This window comes from Dermacentor albipictus, chromosome 6 (genome assembly GCF_038994185.2).
Source record: "Dermacentor albipictus isolate Rhodes 1998 colony chromosome 6, USDA_Dalb.pri_finalv2, whole genome shotgun sequence".
Classification (NCBI taxonomy): Eukaryota; Metazoa; Arthropoda; class Arachnida; order Ixodida; family Ixodidae; genus Dermacentor; species Dermacentor albipictus.
In genome coordinates, this window is record NC_091826.1 from 38,356,332 (window position 1) to 38,374,095 (window position 17,764).

At 46.4% G+C, this 17,764-nt stretch overlaps 1 protein-coding gene and 1 long non-coding RNA gene across 3 annotated transcripts in view; one reads left to right on the forward strand and one right to left on the reverse strand.

Moving 5' to 3' along the window:
* Positions 1-15,497, forward strand: part of LOC135914573 (uncharacterized) — a 34,970-nt gene extending 19,473 nt beyond the window's left edge. For both annotated transcript variants that reach the window (XM_065447487.1, XM_065447486.1), the window contains 4 exons: positions 2,080-2,220; positions 3,286-3,426; positions 8,783-9,127; positions 12,655-15,497. In XM_065447487.1, coding sequence (XP_065303559.1) covers positions 2,080-2,220; positions 3,286-3,426; positions 8,783-9,127; positions 12,655-13,569 — 1,542 coding nt within the window. In that variant the 3' untranslated portion in view covers positions 13,570-15,497. The remainder of the gene's footprint in view (positions 1-2,079; positions 2,221-3,285; positions 3,427-8,782; positions 9,128-12,654) is intronic.
* The window catches only part of LOC135914556 (uncharacterized), a 275,492-nt gene that overhangs the window by 181,661 nt on the left and 76,067 nt on the right, over positions 1-17,764 (reverse strand). The window lies entirely within an intron of this gene.

Consider the following 17,764-nt stretch of genomic DNA (forward strand, 5'->3'; position numbering starts at 1 on the left):
AAGATACCGTAATTCTAGTCCTTGAGCTGGACCCTTCAGAGAGGTGATTACTTGCACAAAAAATCGAAACACAAATTCAACTAATTGTAAAAAATGAAACAACTTCCTAATTTATTACATTACGGCACATATAGCAATCTACGAATTGTAGCCGATGAGATTGCCAGGCGTATCCACTTGGACTTCCAGAATGACACCAGTTGGAAATATGCGTCATCAAATTCGCCGTAAATGTGCACTGTTGATTTACTTACTTTTTTATCAAAACACTCTTTTATGCATTGGAGCACAAAAGTAATTGGAATGCCTATTTATTTCGTCTCACACTTTGGAAAATAATATCTCGAAACTGGCGCAATTCTGGAAATTCATTTAAAGTGGATGCATTTTGCAAACTCACAGGCTACAGCTCGTTGATTGCAATGTATACAGCAAGGTAATTAGTTAAGAAGTTAATTTGTCAATTTTTGATAATTAGTTGAAGATTTGTTGCGATTTTGCGTGCTAATAATCGTGTACCTCTTCGAATAATTCAGCTCAGCGACATTAATTATGCTATCTGCCACAGGTGAATTCTACAAATTCCGTAAAACAAAGATGATCACCTTGCATACGAACATCACGTACAGCATGGACCTATGATACCATGCTCGAGCGTGCCAACTTTCAGGATAAAAATGAAGATTAATTACGTTCAAAACATAGACAAGTGAAATATTTACCTTGATATGGTAGAATCAGGGCTGGAGAAAACGGTGCTGTTCGATCCGCACTGGTGAATCCACAACACCACAAATTACAGCAATAAAAACCGTTGACACCCGCTAGCCTGTACTTGTAACGTCGTCCAGAGAAGAAACTGTTTAAAAAGAATTACTTCATGTGCAAGATCATGCAGGTTCCTCATAAAAACTTGTTCATCAATCACTAACGCACACCCGAGAGTCTCACGTTGTCCTACTGCCCGGCTATGTGCCGCCATGTGCTGTACGAAACTGGGGGCACTGTGGAGTCGTCATATTTTATATATTCGGCCTGCATCTGTAATGCTGCTGTTTGCTTCGAATAAAAATCCGAGCTTCTCTGCGAACTACTAATATTGCCATACCAGCCAATTATTTTATTATTTGTGTCAAAAGAGCACATCAAGACAAGATACGAGACTAAAGCTACTAAGCATTCAACAAAAATGGCGGCGATTGTAGCGGCGTTGTGCAGGAAGGAAAAGATAGGAGCAGCGGTCACTGCAGCCTGATAACTGCTGAACGTGCCATATGTTAGGGCTCTTTTTTTTGGTAGCCAGGGAAGGAATTGCTATGCTGTAAACACTAGCCATTTGTGCAACGGCTCATCATGACCAATCGGGCAAGCTCCTCGCTAGACGACGTCGACAGTGTAGCAAGATAACAGTGTCGATCAGGAGCGCGTCGCTTTTGTCTACTACAAGTAAGGTTCAATAAAAGTGGCGGTTTTCCTGGTTATATGTTTTTTTTTGGCAACTCGATCACACAGGGCACTTTCGATTGCAATCGATCTCGATCAGGCCCGATCGCGATCAAAGGTACCCGCGAGTGATGAGCATTTCCATGCAGTTCATGCAATTAATTACAATTGCTGTCACAACATAAACGAAGAAAAACAAAACTTTTGCCGCTGCAAGAGTAAAGCTTTCATTCTGACACAAACACCACCTAGGACTAAATATGGGCATGTTGCAGATATAAAAAATGTCTTAATGCAAGTGGGAACCATCCCGCTATTCTACGCCTGCCACTTTCCAGTCGGTAGATTCTACTTCCAGCTGGAAAATGCTCTACCCAGTTGTTTCCAGCTGAAAAATGCTGTATCCAGTTGTTTCCAGCTGGAGCTGGAAAACTTCCAGCTGGAAGTGCTGCTTCCAGCTGGAAGACCAGCTGAGGTGGATTCCACTTCCAGCTGGAAAGTGCCATTTCCAGCTATTTCCAGCTGGAAGGGCTAATTCCAGTTGGAAACCTGGCTGGAAATACCATTTCCAGCTGGAAATTCAGAGCCCATTTTCATGTGGGAATTGGACGGCATGACTTTTCAATTTGCCTGCAGGACTTTCTGCTTCCCCATCTTGACGACGGTACATTTGGTAACCGCTTGAAGTGGGTCGACCGTGAGAGGGGCATCTTCCAGATCGGCTGGTACCACAAGAACGCAGCTCAGTGGACAAATGATGACTGCGTTGTGTTCTTGGTGAGTTGGGTTATGACCTGTCTGTGGGTCTGTCATCACCCCTTTTCATATAAAGCTGATGTTAGTATCAGTCTGGCACAGCCTAACCCGCGCCAGTGAAGTGTATGCCCTGCATGACTATCTATATCTTGCATGCATTGCATGCAATGTGCCACCTGCTTTGTGCAGCTTATGGTGCATTCAACTGGTCACCTTTCAAGGGCTCTAGCCATAAGCGTTGCATTCGTCTGGTCCAAACTGAGCTCTTGGAACACATTTTGCCTGGTCCATTTGGTGCGCTATGCTCCAGCTTGGCGCGCTCGGAGTCGCTTTTGCCTTTGAGTTGGGAGCATGACCAAAGTCCAACAGGATTCTGGTCACGGGGCTCTGTCCTCTGACTTCTCTTGGAGCAGCTGAAACGGACGGCTGCCGCTGACTTTCTCCGACTCCATTCTCGAGAGGGCCTCCTATCACTGCCAACTGAGTCGGAGCAGAGTAGGAACCAGCTGAATGTGCCATTAGTCATCAAGGCAGGCCTGTGCCACAGGTCATCATTAGTGACTGCACCAATTTTTCTGTTAGTATCCTGCCCTGATGCCTTGCTCTCACCAGTCAGTCATTGGGGTACTCCTATGAAATTGAACGTCTGCTCACTCATTGATTTTTCTAATGCAGCACAATCTTAAAAAGAGAAGGCACACAATGAATGACAACATACTATGAGATACGGGCATTGTTATAGGTCTTCTCTTTGTTGTTTGTGTGCGTTGTGTTAAACAAGGGGTTCTGTACCGAAAACCTCAATTCAACATACTTCTAAGCTCATTCATTCATTAACTGCTTTGTTTGCAATGTAGAGCTGGCAATTCTACTGATAATGCTACTGGCAATGCTACCACCACCCTTAGTCCACGCACCCCTTCTTTCGTGTCATTGTCAGAGTCTGTCAAACATACTGCAAAAACAAGAACCTGAATAGGGCTATTTTCGTACATGTAATAAAGTGATGTGAAGGGTGCGACCTAGGCGTTCGCTTTGTCATCGGACCATACAGTAATGTTCCTTTCTCTTTTTGTATTTGCTCAGGAATGGGACAAACTGAAGAAGCGGCCTGTTGCCCAAAGTCCACACTACTGGATGGAGGCCAAGCAGCGCTTCCGGGCTGCCCTGGGTAAAGTGTCGTATGGATGGACGCCACCCAATCGCGACGAGTACAAGAACGTCAAGGTGAGAAAGGAGTTTCATTTTTTAAGCCAGTGTTCCTTCTGAATCCCGTAGTTTTCGTGGGTCAACAAGCAAACAGCTAGTGCCATCTGGAGTCAGGGATGGGAAGTAGCTGGCGCTTCGGATGGTGGCATCGTGGGATGACACTGGGAGAACCAGCCAAGCGCATTGAGTATGAATGATGTCAACGTGTGACCTCGACTAACGGTGCGAAGTAAACATCAAGTTTCACTTTGGTGACATGATATTTCGGCGTCGTGCACTATGGTTTGTGAGCTTTGATGTGTCTGAAGGTTTAGATGTGGTAGCAAAGTGCTTGGCAAGGAAAACGTTCGTTCGTTCTCACTCACTCGTTTGTTCATTCTCTTGCTCACTGGTTCGTTCAATGTCTTAAACCATTAGGCAATATGAAAATGGCAAAGTGCGTTTCGGGCCACTAGGGCTCCAACAGCTTGACGTCGCTGTGTTGGCACCTCGTGCTGCAACGATTTGTGCAATGCTTCGCATTACATAGATGGAAACCACATTTGAGTCCGTCAAATTTTTCAATGTTCAATTTCTCGTGTAAGGCTCGAAATTGTTTTTCGTGATCATGACAAGGTGCTGCCCTACAAGGTTAGGCCATTGTAGTTAAATTTTTCCAGCTGTGCGTGATCCATTTGTACCAAAAGTGGAAACACTAGTATCTTCATAACACACTCGTTTGTTCATGCATGCATGTCACGCTTTTAGTGCCTGTTTGATCCTCACTACTGTTGCCATCGCCAGTGCTCAGGCTCGATTCGGCAGCACACTCATGGATGCAGTTGTCCTCCGTGCCATCCGTGCTGTTAGATATGCCTGTGACTTTAAAGGGCCCCTCATCAGGTTTGGGCATTGCAAACAAACAAGTGGAACGCTGTATGCTAATTTACGGGTACGGTGCTACACCTCGACACTCCATGCACTGCAGTTCCGCTGCTTTGGAAAATCCCGTGAACTGCAGGTGTCACATGGTACGTGACCTAGTGTTATGAAGTAAGTAGCACAGGAGGAGATACTGGGGATCATGTTTTAATGCAAGCCATTCTTTGCCTAATACCAGATACAGTAGAACCTCGTTGATATGTTCTTGTAGAACATGATCGTTCGGCACCAGCGTTCAGTGCGCCGCCAAACTGCGATCGTATGATACATATACTGGCTGCTGAATACCATGTAAATAAGAAAATGCACGAGGCACCCGTGATCGACTCAGTATATAGCTGTCCACTGCGGCAGCTTCACCGCATTACTCACCTGCCCGTGTCAAGTGAAAATGCCGGCGTGCACTCAATTTTTTATTTCAGTCCAGCAAATCTCGGCGGTCAACGCACACGGCATTCACAGCTATAATCGTCAATCCCATTGCGATAAGCATCTTTGCCAATCTGTGTCACAGCGCATGGTGCCGTTGGAAGTGCAGTGCACGGTTTTAATAGGCGACAACAGAAACGCACCGCCATTCCCTGCTGCAGACTGCTTCATCTGTTTTCCAGCTACTAGATCCCATGTGAACAAGAACAGGGGCAAGGCACCCGCCATTGAGAACAGTATATAGCCACTCGTCTCATGCGAAAATGATGACGCATACAGTTTCTTATTCTGGTACCAGCAAATCCCCAAGCCGGTTGTCACGCACCGCATTCACAGCTATTGCTGCCAAACCTATTGCGATAAGCATCTTCACCTACAGTGGAACCTCGGTTATACGTCTCCCGATTTTGCGACGACCCGGGTTTTACAACGGATTAGCGCAGTCCTGGCGAAGTCCCTATAGAAGCAATGCATTAAAAACCCCGATTATCGGACGAAATTTTATGCTTGACCCGCATTGTACGACGACCCTCGCAAAGCGTTGGACGAAACGGCGGACGAAACAAAAGTGCCGCGGGTCTCTTTCCTCGCTCCGTCTCTCTGTATGCGGAGCGCTTGATGCTGCTCGACCGGTTCATTCCGGCGCAGCTTTCTTCCCTGCCTCGTCTCATCATTCGTTTTTCTCCCCCTCACCAGCAACCGCCCGCGACGCCCGCTGTGCTGAAATAGCGCCTTTCCTTCTCCACAATCACTTTTTCCCCCTCTTCTCAGCGGCGTCGCCTCTTGTTGTGTTGGGGAAGCGTTTCTCTCCTTCCAGTTTCCCAGCAGCAGATCACCGACAAGGTAGCGTGGAGAGGCCTAGGTTTATCACATGTGTTCTTCGTTGTAATCCTAGCGACCAGCATTCAGCAGAGGTTTTGAGTTGTGTGGAGCAACGTGATGCGCGATCTCCCGAAAGCGGACACTTCTGTCGCCCGGCAATAAGCTGAATATTATCGTGGAAGCGGAAAAGCGGCATGTAGCCGCAAAAGCCAGCATTGCCCGGGACATTAAGATATCTGAATCTTCGCTTAAGACGATCTTGGGAAACAAAGCGGTGATATTGCAGAATGCCAACAAGTGGCAAAAGAAGGACAGCACGAGAAGTTAGAAAAAGTTCTGGTCAAGTGGCTGCATCAAGCACGGAGCTCTGCGATCAACGTTGATGGCGCCATTCTAAACGAAAAGGTGGACCTTGTGGCATTGCGTCTTGACGTCGACGACTTTCAGGCATTGAACAGGTGGCTGGATCGCTTTAAAAAACGAAACAGAATTGTTTACAGCCGCTCCTACGGAGAAACCATTTCCGTGGACATTTCGATGGTGAACAAGTGGATGGAGTCGCTGCCGGAGATGATTGCTGCATACAAGTCCTGCGACGTTTTCAACGCCGATGAGAGCAGCTTATTTTGCCATATTCAGCCTGAGCAAACCCTTGTGTTTAAGGGTGACAGCTGTCATGGTGGCAAGCATAGTAAAGAGCATGTGATGGCACTATATTTTGCTAACGAGGACGGTTCCGAGAGGCTGCCCGTGCTCGTTGTTGTAAAGTTTGCAAAGCCATGGTGCTTTAAAAACTTGAAGACGCTGCCGTGCAGCTACAACTTCAACAAAATGGCATGGATGACATCTTTGCTCTTCAGCAATTTTTTGCAGCAGCTGGATAACAAAATGTTGCTTTTCATGGACAATGCACTGTGCCACCCACCTGATACATCCAGCCTGAGGAACATAAAGGTTGTTTTTTTTCCGCCCAACTGCACAAGCCGGCTGCAGCTGCTGGATGCCAGTATCATTAAGTGTGCCAAGCAAGGGTACCGGAAGCGGTTAGTGCAGCGTCGGCTGGTGGTTATGGAGCGCAGTAAGTCAGAAAAAAAGATCACTGTGCTGAACGACATGCATTTTATTGACAGTTTGTGGAACGCAGTGTCGTGAAGCACAATCGCTAACTCATTCAAGCACTGTGGCTTTAAGCGAGAGACTGCCTCCTCTGCTGGGGACGTAACAACCTCGATTCCGCTCGAGGCCGATGCAGGCTTCGCCGATGACGATTTCAAGGGTTTAAACCTCATCACGACCTTCGCCAAGTACATGGACACTGACGACAACGTTGCGATCTGCGGTGAGGTGTCGCTGGATGACGCCATCGAGGTGGCTTTGCCTAGTGCTGACACCGCTGTGACATTGGACAAGGACGAGGGCGATGCCGCAGATGCTGTGCCTGTGCCTACTGCATTCGCCGAGATGCTACGGCACATAGACGGCATCCGGAACTTCACCTTTTCACGCGACACCGCAGAGTACCTCCTTTTGGATGTTGCCCAACTTGAGCGAAAGCTCTTGGTTCACGGATCAAACAAGGTCCAAAAAAAACTTACTGACTTTTCTTAAAGTTTGCGCCGGCTGGCAGGAATCGCGGTAGTGGCCAGTGGAGTGCCGTAAAGGTTCGTTTGAATAAAGCATGATTGGTACCTGTACTGCAGCATTAATTATTTTCGCATTTACTTTTTGGTAATTTGGGTTTCCAAGTCCTGCAGAGTATGTTAGCAGTTTACATTGAAGTTTCTCGTAAATCCGTCGCCGAAATGAGTAGTATTGTTATAGGCATAATTTATGTTCGGATTTTACGATGCTTTTTCGCAGTCCCGAGAAAGTCGTATAATCGGGGTTCCGCTGTATTGTTTTACAGTGCGTGGTGCATAGTGCCATTGGTAGCATACTGTGCGCTTTGAGTAGGCGATAATTCAAGCCCGCCGATGTTCCCTGCTGCAGGCGGCACGATGTGGGCATCATGTTTCACTTCGGCAACATCCAGTGTGGTCCACCAGCTCGACTTTGTTTCGGTTTCCCTTCGCCTTCTTAAAACGGTGCACAATAGGAAAACAATAAAGCGCGTCTCAGGCCACCGGAGCACCACCAGCTCGACACGCATCTACGTCTTGTGCCGTAACGATCCGTGCAATGCTTCGCTTTACGTAGATGGCAACAGTAGTTGAATCTGTACAATTTTTTTAGTTACTTCAAGTTGTACGTTTTCCCGGTTAGTATGTTTTTTCTTGTGGTTTTTTCCAAAACGTATGAACCAGGTCCTACAGTACTTTGTGGCACTTAAGGCAATAAGTAGGTTACTACCATGCCTTGTTTCAGGCCTTTTCGATATAAAAGATATGTAAATGTCCTATTGTGCGATCAAATGTTGGGTCTCCCAGCATAGCAGTCTGACGCCCTGACCATTAGGCTATCTCCATTAACTATCCCTTTGAAACAATTGGTGTCTATGTGTGTCATGTCACTTAGCACAAATGATAGCATAAGGCCACAGATGCAAGAATGACATGTGTGAATAACAGTTGACCTTACCACTGTTTCTTGCATGCATCACTTTGCATAGCAGCAATGTACTCACGAAAAGAGTGCACGCCAGCTTCTTGCATTCTTCCCTTATGGCTGCTAGCACACTGAGGCACTGTGTTACTCTGCACCACCTTCAGGATTAGCCCACATTCCCGCAGTTCCTTCCCCGTGGCAGTTAATGCTACGTAGATGCTGCATGACATTGCATCACCTTCGGGATCCACCCAGATTTTAACGTTTCTTTGTACAATTGCCTTCATGCCACCATCGTCATACTATGGTCGTGACCTTGGCGCTCTGGTCACATGCACACTCATCTCTCGCATACTTGCTTGCCTTACACAAACATGTTGGTCTGTTTGTAATGCTTTGTAGAACTCCAAACAGTGCTGGCTCGTCTGCTACCTGAAAAATGATTTGCATAACACCAAAAGGTGGTGTTGAAAACCACGTCCTTGTGACGGTTGCCTCTGCACAGTAGAAAAAGATCTTGAAGGCTATGCTTTTGTGGGATGCATGCGCCAGAAGTGATTGCGGAACCGGACACACATCATGATCACCATGTTTTAGACACCACCTGTTCCGACAATGCGTGGGATCTGCTTAATTTTTTTGTCTTCTTTCTTCATAGCTGCGGAAGATAAAGTGGACAGAGGACTTGCAGCCACCGCGGAGCTTGCACTGGAAGTCTTGGAACGGGCCCGTAGTGGCACCTGCAGGGCGGGTCCACCGGCCAACGATCAGCCGCGTGGAGAAGCTGACTTCAGCGTTCGCCGCGGAAGACTTGGAGGAAGAGGAGGATGTGGACGGCACCGCAATTGGCGAAGTGGCGGTGTGCCACCGGTGCGGCTACGTGACGCGCAACCAGCGAGTGTTCCTGCGCCACCGGATGATGCACCGCGACGTGCGGGCCTTTGGCTGCAGATACTGCCCCGCCCGGTTTTGCCTGCCGGAGAGCCTCTTCCTGCATCTGCAGGTGAAGTATCATGGAAACTTGCACTAGCCGGTCTTGCGTGACAGGAGAATGAGAGTCAAAGCCTGATACAGTGGAACCGCCATTGATTTGTTCCTCGCTGTTGCACTTTCCTGGTTGCTGCGTCGTGTTTTCGTGGTTCCAAGCTAAATCCTGTTGACTTCCATCCATTATGTCCCTGTTTGATACAGCGCCATTCTGTAATGTTTCCGCATCTTGCAGTGCATCTGAAAGTGGCCACCACATATACATAACTGCGCTAGGAAAAACTGGCTCTTGCATGTTGCAACAAGTGACGGATTCGTCGCAAAAAGCTACCAGCTCGTTGCGGCAAGAGACTGAAGTTTGCGATAAACCAGTGAAATTGTACAAGCCAGGCACTGCACAAACTTTGGGAGATAGCATGCACAGAGCAGGTGTCGAAGCATCTGAAATAATGCGCATCATCTAAAACTTACTGAAATACCTCGCACACTGGGCCAATTCTGACAAAGTACATTAACTTTGGGGCCTGCAATGGTCTTATTTCTGTTTCGCAATTGCCGCTTCTCTTAAAGGGCCCCTGAAACGGTTCTGACAAATTTTGTAGACGTGTAGGGTACAGCTAAAGTTAATCATTCGCACCACAATTTGTGTGAATTGTCTCGTATTAAGAGAGCTACGGAGGATTACAAGTTACCCTCCTCCGTAGTCACGCATTTTCTCCTCAACTCGTTCGCCGAGTGGTCAAGGCTGAGTTCCACCTTCACTGACTCTGCGTCATGATGGCACGTCGTGTCGTCGACTTCCAGTTCTCTAGGAGCGAGCGTGCGAAGCCTCTCCAAACTCTCCCCCAGCTACTTGGCACTCGATTTCAAGCGAGAGCTATCGAAGCAGCATGCATTACGAGCATTGTGTCGCAGCACCGAACGTGTCTGGTATTCCGGTAACCACAGGCGAGCTGGGCATTTTGACGGATGGCTGGAGGCATAAACCCAAGCTGATGAAGGAACTCTAGCGTAGACGTACATGAGCGGCCTGATCGGTCTGCACGGTCACCTGTTGGTGTAGAGCTTAACCAGCCAAACAAAGCACTAATATTGCTCTAACCAAGTGTAAAACCTTTTAAACATTCATAAAAACAATGTGTTGATGATTACACTCCTGCAGAAAATTTACATCAGCAGCAAAGAAAAATACATCTCGTTACTGCAAGTGTGTGTGGTTCAGCTCTGTGCCACCAGGTGGCTACACCGTGCAGACCATTCACATTTGCACTTCTGCTCATCCCGTGAAATGGCACGGTCAAACAGCCAGGCCCTGTCTCCTTGTGCTTGCGTTTACCTGAATACTGGACTTGCGAAAAGCTATTGCAGCCGTAATCTTCCGGTGTGTAGTGACGGCCACAAACATGCAAATCCTGGCGCCGATTGGCTAGTGGCAGTCTGATGCGCTGCAGCCAGTAAGCTCATCTGCTGCCTTCCTGGGGGACACGATGTTGCAGCTTGACATATTGCCAGTCGCTATGTTTGCAGCCCACAATGCAACAGAGTCGAATTATGGTGCTCGCAAAAAGACTGAGATGGACTCTGACTGCGGAGCTCTCATCAAAATGGAGGACGTTGTGACACAAACGTTGTGTGCCGGAAGTGCATAATAGCGTAGTGAAAAATTTCTCTTGTGCATTCTCTTTCTGTTACTTTCTTTGTATAGAAACAAATGAACTAATATTCAAACTATTACGAACAACATTTGTTCCCCATAAAGTTGAAAAAATGTTATGACACACCCTGGGCAGCCAATCGGTTAGCTCACCTTACTAACGTCATTGGGGTAAATGACGTCAAATGGGTAGGAGTGGCTTAAAATTCTGCCAAGCGAAGTGCTGCGATCAGCAGCGATGTACATATTTAAAAGCTTATAATAAATTACATGCTTTATACGGAGCACTTAGGTGCGTCAATTAATGATCAGAAGGACCTACTCTAACGACTCGGTATGTTTGTACAAAATCGTTTCAGGGTCCCTTTAAGTCAGCTTCAGAGCAGTAGAACCGCATTATGTGTTGAAGCGTATAAAAAATATTGCAGTGGGGGCCACTGTCACAGAACGCTGTACGTGTCCCTTAATTATACGTGCACACATGTGCCATTCCTGGTCATAGTACAAGCACCGAGACATCTAATAACTGCACTGGTAACCACTCAGACTGTTTCTGATGTGCTGTGGTGATTTGCACCCTTCCTCACGGTTACATTTCTTTTTCTATTGTTCCTTTAAAAACGTACCAACCGTGTTCTACTGTATGACAAACATGGATATAACAAATTACAGAATAAGATGAAGTAAATATAAATGTTTGCTCATTAATATCAGCATTTAATTTACTTATCCTTTTCTCACCCGCTAACAACTTACTTTAGCAAACATTACTGATTAGTTAGCCAAGACTACGCTGTGCACGTTTAACTCGGTGTAGATACTAGGTTTCTTTTTCTTCGGTGTTTGTTTTCGCAGATAGCTTATGTGAGTGCATGCAAGCATGTTCTAGAAGTAATATATCCTAATTCTGTGTTTGCATTGTGAAACACAGACATACATTCACATAGCTTTGACTCGTGTGGGTTCAGTTGCTCTGTCTGTTGTAGTTGTGTCTTGTTGTCATCTTCGTTCTGTCCAATGTGTGTAGGATATCTGGCGTCCATTCTCATGGCACTGCGATCTTGCACAGGCCCTTTTCAGAACTAAGCATCACTCTCAATTGAAGTTAAAATCGTGGGCAAGACTCGTTCACCTTGGGTGTTCAGTCATCCAAATGTACTCTAGCAGCAAAAAATTAACCCCTTCTGGTCTGAAGCTTTTCTAACGAAGTGAGAAATTCATGTTACACGCTCTTGACTGACAAAACTCAGAAACAAATAAAGCGAAAATTTCCGCTTTAGATTCTGGAAATAAATTGAAGTTTTTTTTTTCTCATGAACTGCGAGAAACTCAGTGTGTTGTAAGCAGCATGCATTTCTTCAGACTTCTCAATTCATAATATTACGGTGTGAAATGATGCCACAGATTACTTCGAAGACAAGTTTTTTGTGCTGCCCAGCAAGTTGCGTGCATTAGGCAGCAGACTTCAAAGATAGAGTGCAGAGGCCTAACTTCAGTGTGATGCAAGACATATAGGCGTTCATAAAATTTCAGGGAAAGCCATGCTTAGATGTGGTACAACAACGCCTACAAAATATATAGTTAGCATAGCTGACACTCACATCTCTGAAAACGGTTTTGTTGTTTGTTTTCCTCGATGTCACATATTTCTTGCGACACACCGATTCCCACAGTAATCATTGGACCACAAAGAGTTAAATGCACCAAGTGAACTGAACAGGCGTATATAGTAGTATTGCATTTCGCAGAGCAGAAGGAAGGTGCTCCAACTTCACCAGTGCGATTAACTGTGAGCCCCGAGTTAGGGACCATGATGACTGGCATTGCTTTAGCCACACGTTTAAGCTGAACTGGAATGTAATATCGGTCAAAATTTAATTGCCTTTCAGGTGCACACGGAGAGCCACCCGTACACGTGCTCGAGCTGCGGCGTACGCACGCGTCTGCTGCTCCAGCTGTGGCGTCACGAGCTGCGCAGCCTTGCTCAACGTCTCTGCCTGTGCCACCGCTGCGGCCTCATCTGCCACATCCGTGAAAACCTCCGCCAGCACCTGCTCAAGGTGCACAAAGTGAGTGTGTCGACCGCGTTTGACACCAAGCCCTTCCAGGTGTGCCCTGGTCCCCTCAACACCATCAGCGTCGGAACGGCCACCAATGGCAAGGCCTCTTCCTCCTCCGTTTCTGCGCAGCAGCCGACAGCATTGGCCGGCGGAAAGCCAGCTAAATGCTCGGCAAAGACACCAGGCAAGCCAAAGATGGTTAAGGCAGCGCGAGCGCCGGCGCAACAGAAGCCAGGGAAGCCGGGTCGGAAGAAGCAAGTCGAGATGGCCGCTGCTGCCAAGCCACTGAAATCTGCTGTCAAAACCAAATCCGGAGTTGGGCGAGGGAGAATCGCCAAGCCGAAGGTACCACGGCTTCCGGCGGCGGTAGTCTCAAAGTTGAAATCGGTGGAAGGGAAGTCATCCATGGGTGCGCCAAGTGCGAAAAAGGTTAAAAAGGAGGAGAAAGAAAGCAAGTTGGGCATTCCAAAAGCTGGCGGTGCACCCAATGGCACATCAAGCCACTTGCCAAAGGTGCAGCAAGGGTGTAAGTTGGAATCGGAACTCTCGGCACTCGGCGACACCGTGCACACGGCAAGAAAGTCTGCTCCCAAGATGGTCGCTGGCGTGGCGACAATGGTAGCATTTCAGACACCATCGGGAGAGGTGAGGCTCGAGGCGGCGGCATTGGATGCAGCCCCCGCGGAGCAGGGGAGACGGAAAACTCAGCGCATTCGCATTCCCAAGCGCAAGATTTCTGTCTGAGTCGCTGGCTTCTAAACCTGGTGGGGCAGCTGCTCTGTCGGTCTTTTGTAAGCCAGTTTAAAGAATGTTTGTACCTTTTGTAATGCCTGCTTTGCGACTGTCCCAAGCCTGGTCAAAATCACACGCTCACCACATACCGAGTCCGCGAGAAAGAATATATTTATGAGCACAGGGCACAAATGCAATTTCAGTTACCTATATAGTTGCTCAAAACTGTGGCTCTCAATAGTGTGCCAGTTAGGCACTCCTAACCTGAACGTGGGGCCATGCAGAGAAAAGATCAACTTTCCCTAACACAGAAAGCTGTGTGAATTCTCATAATTCCACTTCTCTTACATATTTGTACGTAGAATTAAGTGAAATTGATGCAAGAACCATATAATTTTCATGCAAATAATATGGAATACATATGGAATTATGACATTGTATGCGGAATTTTTTCAGTACATGTTTGTCCCGGCTTTAGCTGATGACAGCTTCTTAAATGAAGCAAGCTTCAAGAAGAGTCATGCTTGGCTGATAAGCTTCAGAAGTTTTCGTGAATGTGTTCTGGGATTCTTCGATGTTGCAAGCAAGAGAGAGAGCTGGGAGAGTCATTTCCTAATGAGTTATGAGCATACTTATGTCAGGCTTTTTAGTCGGCATGTCATCACTGGTAATTAGTATGCATGTGCACACCTCCAAGAACTTTCATCATACTGACACACCCATCAGATGAACATGATTCCTGTCAGTTAACTTCTTGAGTCCCCCCCCCTATCTATCTTTATTGTCGTGTGGAGGTGCCTTGAGATCCATTCTTGAGCACTTTTCAACGAAGTTTCTGTTGCGTTTTGTTTTCAAAATGATGAGTCATCAACGTTTTTCTCTTGTAATTTCATTGTGTGCGCGTGGATTTCTACGTATGTTGCGCCAAGTGATACAGATTTACGTCTAGCACTGTGCCTGCATAAAAGAATATAAAATGTAGGCTATAGCCTATAGAATATGAATGTGAACTAAACAAACACATACAAAGACTGTATGGAGTTAGTATATTATTGCGTGATGTCGAGCAGCAATTACACATAATAGCCACATTTTGACTTGCAACTAAGAAATTCTCTAAGTTGAACCAGAGTTCCTGGTATGTCATTCATTTGTTCTTCAGTCTTTCCCACATTTACCATTATGCAATAACCACAAACATGTGGCACAACCTTTATTGATTCAGGAATGCAAGCAATTGAAGAAAGTGCGAGCTTATCTGTCTTATTTCATCCAGATTCATAAATATATATATATATTTGTACAGGGTGTCCCACATAACTTGAGCCAAGAATTTAAAAACGAAAGGCGCATCAGAAACGTTTTGAACTGAATGCATATTATTTGCAATAGCATATAGTGACTCAGGCAATTTTTTGTTTTCCCAACTCCTTAGTTATTGGCTGGGGACCCCAGGTATAACTGGGGCTGGGGACCCCAAGTTGCGTAATTAAACTTAATTAATTAGTGACCTATGGGGAAAACAAAAAAGTGCCTGAGTTACTATAGGCTCTAGTGAATAGTATGCGTTTGGTTGAATTCGCTTCCGACGCACCTTTCATTTTTAAATTATTGGCTCAAGTTATGTGGGTCACCCTGTATATTCATACCACAATTGCTTGTTCTCAAGCTATGTTTGCATATGTGTTTGGCCTTGTAAGCTGCAGTTTTTCTAGTGCGACAAATATAGCTGCTTTCTCATTCTTTGATTTCATCAATGGAACCGTGGCCCGTGCCAAAAAGGATGATTGCAAGTCCTCATGCCCCAACGTGTATGGCTTGCACATTGCACAATGGATAGCACAGAATTAACTTTTGGTTATTGTTGTTTCATTTCTGCTTGACACGGCTCTTGTCAACACTGCTGACTCATTGTGGTAAATAAAAACTTGTTTCATTGCTGGGTTTGTTCTGTTTAGTTTTGGTCATGGTGTGCTGAATGCTGCGTCAGTTGCAATATGGACAGCTTCACGTGATCTAACCTTTAGTCTATAGACCTTTCCAATGAGAGCTTCCTGAGCATTGCTATCAAATTCTCTCTGAGCTGTTGTAATTCTACGTCGGCTCTTCCACAAAAGCACTGCAGAGTCTTCAGTGCATGCCTTTGTATTTACACTCAACATTCCAGAGAGGAGGTACTCTTCCTCCCCGTTTGAAAGGTCTGTACCTTCAAGCTTAGTTTCGGATAGCAGCACCTGGGAACATATACTCAGACGTGCATAAAGAATGTCAAGAAAAAACATGCATTCCAAGCAAGTATATTAAGTTAAACTGAGCACAATGCGTCATCTGCAGTCCCTATGCAAAGGCACATTTAGAACCAAGATTCCCCAGCAAATAGTCGCAATCTCGCACAAAAGTATCCGATGATTAAGTACCCTGATCTTTCTCTAGGGACATTTTGGCTCTGGAAAATATGAGAAAGAAGCACGTCTCACACGCTTGTTCCCACGAAGACTGCACTTGGCAGCTTGGGTGTCAAGGTAAAAAAAAATGTCGCTGCCTTTAGTATTATTCAGGGAGCTCAAGTATATTGTCGGTCTTCTCCATGATATAGGATTTCTGCAACAAAAATATATGTCTGGTTTACAGAGACCAACCATCCACGTGCTTTCATACAATGCTGGAAGTAATTAAGTTAGATGGAAGATTGCATAACACTACATTAACACCTTGAAAGGATCTTGAACATAACAATGCAAGGATAGATATTGTTTGTCCTGAGGAAATTTGACTCGTATCAGGGCCAGGGCTTTCTCGTGCGATCTAGTTTGTAAACATGCAGCTGACATCGTCAACAGATCCTTTCGTGTTACTACACGAGAAGAAACTGGAGGTCATACCATAGCGCGGTTCCGGGCCCACATGAACGATGCAACTAACCAAGCGGGTTGAACCCTAACGAGCGGGCCAACTGCCTGGCGCGGGAATTCACGAACCGCGGCCAAGCTAACAGTCTGGCTCTCCCGCAGGATTGCCCCTTCAAAGATAATCTTACGACCTTTTACGAAATTGCGTCACATTACAGACACAGCAGGAGGATATTCCCTCCCCCCGCCGAAAACTGAACAGGGCTCAGGCTTTTACAGACGAGATCCTACCTCACCCCGAGAGCGCTTAGTTGGATAGACCAGAACTTCCCGCAATCGTGCTACAAATGCGGTCACGCGTGCTGCTCCTTCGACCACATGCTCTGGCAGTGCCCGTACAACGCGGGCTCCTACTTTCATAACAAGTCCAAGTGGGACGCCTTGCTGAAGAGCTTGGATTTCACAAACCAACTACAGGCTGTCCAGAGGGCCCGCGACGTCGCGGAGAGTCGCCACCTCCCTGTCCAGTCGTGGGCAGAGTCACCAGCCTGATCGGGGAGCCAATCGAGTTCCTCAGGACACTCTAATAAAGGTCTTGTCACTGTCATATCTGAAAGCTGTTTAGTAAGGCAAGGTGCACACCGACAGAAACACGTACAAAACATGGAAATTTAAAGCATGGAAAATCCACACTGTCCTGCATTCATTTGGAGAAATTTGAAGGGGGCAATTTGCATTATTTAAGCTGGTGCAAAGGTAGGTCTTTCAAACATTAGTAATTAAGGCTGACGACCGTTGACCTAGCCAGAGGTGTAACACCATGCACGTGCTCCCCCCCATCTGAATTTTTTGTGTGTTGGCAAGCGGTCTACCTAGCACCCCTCCTTAATTCCTTCCCCATCCCCAGTCGTGTGTGTCCCGCCTCCCTCCGCTGCCCCAAAAAACTAATTCTGGCTATGCCACTTAAACGACCATCATAATTGGACGAAAGTAGTAAGAAATGAAATTCCTGGCAGGACCAACCTTGGGTTGATATCTTCGTAAGCCCGACAACATTGCACATTACGACAGAGATGTGTGCTGCAGATTTCATTGACGAACAGGCACTACGGCAACCATGGTGGACCTTGCAGAGAAAGCGGCACTTTTGTTCAGCATTAAAACTGTCCAATAAACGATGTGTTTGAGCTTGTAGAAACACACCACAGTAGGAACGATGAGAGACGCCCAGCAACATTAGGGGACGAACCTGTCCCGTAACTTTCTTCAATCTAAGCTATTGCTTGCTTGCTTTTTGTAACGCACCAATCTTCTCGGAGCACTGGCCTTAACGATGAGGGCCTTTCTACCTTCTGAGG